Source organism: Strongylocentrotus purpuratus, unplaced genomic scaffold (assembly GCF_000002235.5).
Source record: "Strongylocentrotus purpuratus isolate Spur 01 unplaced genomic scaffold, Spur_5.0 spur5_scaffold_1, whole genome shotgun sequence".
In the NCBI taxonomy this organism is placed as follows: Eukaryota; Metazoa; Echinodermata; class Echinoidea; order Camarodonta; family Strongylocentrotidae; genus Strongylocentrotus; species Strongylocentrotus purpuratus.
Genome location: NW_022145594.1, coordinates 13495561 through 13502005, shown reverse-complemented (window position 1 = coordinate 13502005; position 6445 = coordinate 13495561). Strand labels below are relative to the sequence as shown.

The 6445-nt window shown below is 35.1% G+C and overlaps 1 protein-coding gene across 1 annotated transcript in view; it reads right to left on the bottom strand.

The window, feature by feature from the left end:
• LOC115918442 (myoblast growth factor receptor egl-15-like) overlaps positions 1 to 5832 on the bottom strand; it is a 15563-nt gene extending 9731 nt beyond the window's left edge. The window contains exons 1-3 of the mRNA XM_030978532.1: positions 5414 to 5832; positions 1679 to 1760; positions 547 to 892 (exon numbers count right to left, since the gene is read on the bottom strand). Coding sequence (XP_030834392.1) covers positions 547 to 892; positions 1679 to 1759 — 427 coding nt within the window. The 5' untranslated portion in view covers position 1760; positions 5414 to 5832. The remainder of the gene's footprint in view (positions 1 to 546; positions 893 to 1678; positions 1761 to 5413) is intronic.
• Between the last annotated feature and the right edge of the window lie 613 nt (positions 5833 to 6445).

The following is a 6445-nucleotide window of genomic DNA, read 5'->3' as shown; positions in this document are numbered from 1 at the left end:
TTACGGAATTCCTAACTCCAACTCCAGACCCAACATGGTACCTAGACTTACTATTAAATCAACTAGGAACTTTAACCCTAAACTTATACTTTTGTTTACGAAATATGGCTGGAAAAATAAACGTCTAAAGAACTAATGACAGCTTCAAAATGTGCATTGTACGTTCTACATTCTCACTTTCTTCGAAACGTTTTAGGTCGCACATATTACACTAAATACATGTACAAATCTGTTAATCCATGTCTATTTGCAAATGTTTCTATCCTCTGTGTTTTTGATGACTTAATCGTATACGTAAAAGGAAAAGAATAATGACATGATAATAGTGCCAGACAAAAAGATATAATGCGACATTTTCTCTCATAAATATTTAAATTCCTATTTCTGGTTTAAGAAATTAATGGTAACTTTTCACACACTCAAACAAAAAAACCACTGAGAAAAAGTTTATCTGCACATTTTTTCTCAAGGTAAATTTCTCAAGGTTGACAGTATAGTCCTGATCATGATAACATAGAAATAGAAAACAATCTGATTAACACCAACCTTCTACATGCAGGGAAGCTACTTCTGACGTCAAATTTTGTGAAGCATCTCCATAGATACATGAAAACATTCCCTCATCCGCCCTCTCTGCCGAGGTGATGTGCAGAGTTGATCCCACGGACGCTCCATCGCCAGTTAAGTTGACGTGAAAATTGTCGTACTTTGCCAATGGCGTAAGACGAGTTGTTCCTGAAAAGATGGACAACCCCGAGTCTATCCACGTGAGCACATTAGATGTGTTAGATGGTGGTAAAACATTGATGGAGCATATAAGAGAGGTGTTTCGTCCAGCTGTGACATAAGTCGTTTGAGGATCAGTCCAGCTCTGTGCTGATGCCATTGGAATCTTTAACATGGAGCAAACGATGAGGAAAATATGGAGAGGAGGATTGTTTGATTAAAATATAACAAACGCTCTTCTGTAGAAAGAGGACACCGCAATGAACTTTATTAAAGAAAACGACTTGTAACACGGAAATAGAATTCTACTGTTATCACGGTAGCCTATTACATTCAATGAATACACAAGTACTTACAAAGCGTTTATTTTCTTGGCATGCTTGATATCATTTACAAAATAATATACAAAACGTTGTTAAGATACTCAAGAACAAAATATCAATCAATCAATGAATTAACGTTGTGATTTCACCCCACCTTTGACGAATTTAATGCTGGTAATAGTAATGATAACAAATATAGTAACACTGAAATGTCTCTCCGTTTAAACAAGATAAACAACTGATAAAGGAAATTATGTGAAAATGAATAGTAGCCTGAAAACATTAGTAAACATACTCGAGGTCAACAGATTAATCGCTCGACAAATAAACGTTGTGATTTAAACCCTACCAAGGCGAATGTAATGATTACAATAATGATGATAACAAATAATGATGATGAAATGTTTTTTCCGTTATGACAAGATAAACATATTATACCGAAGAAAATTATGTATTTGAATAGTAAAACAATGATTTCTCTAAAGAAAAAAAAATCAATTTCATAAAAAGCAAACACGAGTTATTAATCACGTGTCAAATGTTTGCGGTTTAAGTTGATAATTGTAAGTGCTTTGACATTTGCTTAAATATCGAAAACGTCGAAAACATAAGATTATTGGTTTTCTTACCATTGTAAACCTGAAGAGAGCCAGCCCAAGGCAGAATGAGGGAAAGTCCATTCTACCTTTTGATATCAATGGAAACCACATCCTAAAACAAAAACGGGCCATGAAGAAATAATTAGTACATGCATTAAAAAAGAGAATGGCCTTCCCTTTCCATTCAAATGCAATTAAGTTGCATGAGCCTGCATCTTAGTCAATTTGTATTCATTAAATAGAACACGTTGACAGAAAGTGTGAGCGATCGGTTTTCTTATTCTTGATTATTGCTGCTGTTGTTGTAATTCTTCTTTTTCTTCCTTTTGTCCACCTCCTTCTTTGTATTCGTCTTCATCGTCATCTTCTCTTTTCCTCCTCTTTCTTCTACTTTCAGCTTCTTCATTTCTGTCTCTACTTCTCCCCCTTCTTCTGTTCCCTACCCTTCTTATAATGTATTTTCTTTTCCTCTTCTTCTTCATGTCAATGGGTTTCTGGATGTTACAAAACAAACAAAACAAAACCACTGTTGACAAACCCATCCAATTTCCTTCAATGTATTTCTTTTTATTGGCTTGGTCATTTGTGGATGCATTATATATCTATGTCATTTTCATCGCTGCATTGCGAAAGGAAACTAAATATATGTATTAAATGGTCAACATTGTGTATGTTCAAGGTCTCCTCATTTACACACAATAACATGACACAAACTATGAAATGCATGTAAAAGTTCCGTTAGTAATTCTGAGAGTATGGATTCCATATCCTGTTTGGTATTCCCTCCTCTGTTAAAGTACTTGACCTCTCATAATGTATATAGGCTTTATACAGGAGTGTACTTTTTTCAATACGTAGATATAAAGACAGGATTATGATGTATGTTTTCTTTTCCACGACTAGACCTTTCTCTAGAGCATACTGTGATGACAAAATATATGTAGTATGATGACTTGATTGATGTAAAATAAATTGGGATTTTTTTTTTTACTATTTAAAACTGTGGGAAATTAAAATGTTCAAAAGTCATGAAAAGTTAAATGACAATGACCATGAAATGTCTACATGCTGTGCATGAATATAATGTATCTACCTTTGGCTACAGCATACTGTGATGAAAAATCTATGTAACATGATGATATGATTGATGTAAAATAAATTGGAAAAAACAAAGTTTTGACAAATTAAAACTGTGGGAACTTGAAATGTTCAAAAGTCATGAAAAGTTAAATGTCAATAACCATGGAATGTATACCTGATGTGCATGAATAAAACTTCTCTTCATAAATATATACTAAGATAGTTGAATAACAAAAGGAGGAATATATGCATGTTTGGTAGGCCAATATTTGACATTGGAGAACTGTTGTCAAAATCTTTATCTTAGGGACATTTCCGGCATATTTTCCCAAAAGTACGTGAAACATGTTATACTTTCTTAAATGATAGGTTCAGAGGAAAGATATTGTTTCCTGTTTAACACGTCTCCAGCTGAGTTTCTTTTTACTTCCGTTTGCATGTTATAAACATGTCTTAACTTCCGTTTACATGTTGTAAGCATAAGGTAGAGCTATTACATGATCAGTATGCTGTGACTTTTTTTTATAAGAATCATGATTGAACGCAAATATTGACAACGTTACGGTTGCTATGATGACAAAATGATTTCCAAAAATGTGGGTCCTTTTCACACAGGGTAGACAAATCAGTTTTTACCACCGCTCTTCCTGCGGGGTGTTTAATTGTTTGGAACCTTACTATTGTTAGACATCCATTTATACATGGGTGGCGAATGGCAATTATGGATTAGCTTCTTTAATAATAATAATACTCATAGGCATTTCTATAGCGCCGTTTATCTAGGAATTTTATTCCGAGGCGCATTAATTATTACCCCGCCTTAGCCTAGCTGCCGTTACAGCGCTCAAGCATTTCAAGGAATTAATTCCTGTCAGATACCCATTTGCTTCACCTGTGTCGAGTGTGGCAGATGCAGAGTAATGCCTTGTCAATGGACATAAGCGCCGGCGTAAAATTCGAACCATTAAAACCAGTATTGAATTAGGGAACAACTATACCATGGCACGGCCTCTATCTTTATTGATGATGTTAGGAACGAAAGATATGAGCGAATTATTCAATTTGTAAATGAAAAGTATCCTGTCTCCTCCAAGATTCAGTGAAAAGTTGCGGAATGCTTAAAGATAAACTTGAGTTCTGGTAAAAAAATAAAATGAATTATCACAGAATCTAACGAAACTTACACTGAATGTTCAAGATTACAAATAAATGTCATGTACCAAACAATTTTGGAAGAAAATGTATACTGGCTGAGTAATGAGCGTAGAAAAATAAGGAAATCAGGTAGTACCAGCCCCGACACCACGTGTGTTGTCCCATATACATCTATCTGTGTAAGTGATTGTTACTTTACCAAGACTCTGCCAAATTTATGATGATTTTGATGATTCTAGAACCTTGCATTACACACCATTACTAACATGCTATATGATCAACTTTTCTGATCCATTCCACACGTTTTCTTTCACAATGCAATCGCATTACCAGTACTCAAGTTTATCTTTAATGTTCTGCACATCATTCATATAAAAACAAAAATGGGACAAGTAAGAAAACTTCTTTGACATGAACTCCGGTCTAAATCCTAGGTTAATAATGATATTGATGATACTAATAGTTATCATGACAATAATATTACAAACAATAATATAATAATGATACTGTTCACAGCAACAACAACGATAAAAGAACAAGAACAAGAACAAGAACAAGAACAAGAAGATTTTTTTTTACAAAGCGCTACACGGCTAGCGACCAAAACGCTTACAGTCACTCTGTTATTGTTATTGAATGTTATTTTATTACTAAGGTCACTATATTTATGTACGATTCTTCACTTTACTGGATAATTAAATGATGCTTAATACGGAATCGCACTTTTTTGGAAGTGAAATCACATGCAAGCTCTTAGTCGTATCACTTTTTTTATCTGCTTTTTGCATGCTCACTTGTTTGTCACACATGCCTATCGAAACGAAACAATACATATTAATTTATTGAAAAGTTTCCTTGTGCAACGGACACGTATTTTTGAAATTACCATATTCCGGTATTGATTCAACATAACAACCATTTCCCTATACTTTGTTACCCATATGCATTGGTTTTATTAAATGTATTACGAAAGTGGAGGTATCGTGGTATAATGGTTCGTTCAATTGACTTTTACTCCTAGGGTATAGAGGGTTCGAATCCCAGATCGGCATTATACCATCTACCATATCCAGGTGTAAATGGGTACCTGCATGGCGATTGTCCGGAGCCCTCAGGAAAAAACATCAATGCTGTGTTTTACTGTGTGACAAAATAATCATTATATAGTTTATGAATGTAGCTTTTGTTATAGTTATCATGACTATCCAATGAGAAATATTATGTGTCAAAGAGAGATCAATAGCATATGAGATCTCCACCCAGGTGTCAAATGGGTACCCGGTAGGATGCGGCCGTCATTGTTGGTCAAACAGCTTGTGAGTGTCAAGTAACACCCGGCTGGAATGCTCCCCAGGGAGTGGAGATTGTGCACACAGTGTGTGCGGGCAAGCACTGAATCCAAATGACCGGGGTAATAGTATATTTGTAAAGCGCTTAGAGACAATTTGTATTAAGCGCTATATAAACAAATACATATTATTATTGTTATTATTATGGCAAGTAAAGAGTTAAATGGCAACGATAACCTACCTCAAATGACTATCCAATCTAGCAGCAGTTCTTTCCTCTTTTGTGTGTTGATACTTTACATTACCAAAATGTTCCGTTTGCTCATTATAGCGTGTATTATTCCACCAAATTAAATGCAGTGTTAATTTACAAGTAACATCCGTAATGATCCCTAGAATGATCAAACGTAAATGGCCGAAATTCCGAAATCCTTATGATCCTGATGTTTTTGTTTTCCTTTCTAGCTCTCCTTGTAATAGTAATATTTGGGTGCAATTATGGATTTCACCAATGCGAAATAAGAATACAGACTATTGTTGATTCTGTTTCCGCTGTCACACCTCCAATCCAACAACAAATCGACTCCAAAATAACCCCTGTTATTTATGGCGGTAATGTGGTTTTGTTAGCGGCGTGCTTTCGGTTTGGTGTCAGTTTCGTTAGACTGTGACTGCCATATGAGGAAATTTGTTCAACCACCATCCCCCGTCCTCCTTTGTAGATAAATCATCCGGGGGTGTTTCACAAACATCCTAAGTCAATATTAACTCTGATTTGGACTTAAACACTATCGAGAGCCATCTGTAGTCTGAAATTAAAATATATTCAAATGCGAGAACTTAAGCTTTTTAGACTTTTTATAAATTCCACATCAAGAACATGAAATCTCCCATGATAATAGAAAATATGAACGATTTGAATCAACATTGTATGCCTTTTGAAATAACTATTACAACATATTTTCAAAGATGCTATCGGCTTTCCATAATTTTTAAATCCAACCTAGAGATAAGTTCAACTTAGGATCATTGTGAAACACCCCCTGATTCCTTTTGAGGGTTAAGCCTGCATGCCCGCATTATCTTTCAGATATTCCGCTATTCATAGAATAAATATGATTTCCGCAATAGTAGCCTTAGATTAAACACACTTTACTGATTGAGGATAGCTTGCTGGCAAAAATCCTTGCCAGTCAGTGTGCGTAACAGTGTCTGCACTGTGAGAATACGCTGACGACTTACTCCATAGGCTCTGTACTTCATACACCTTCAC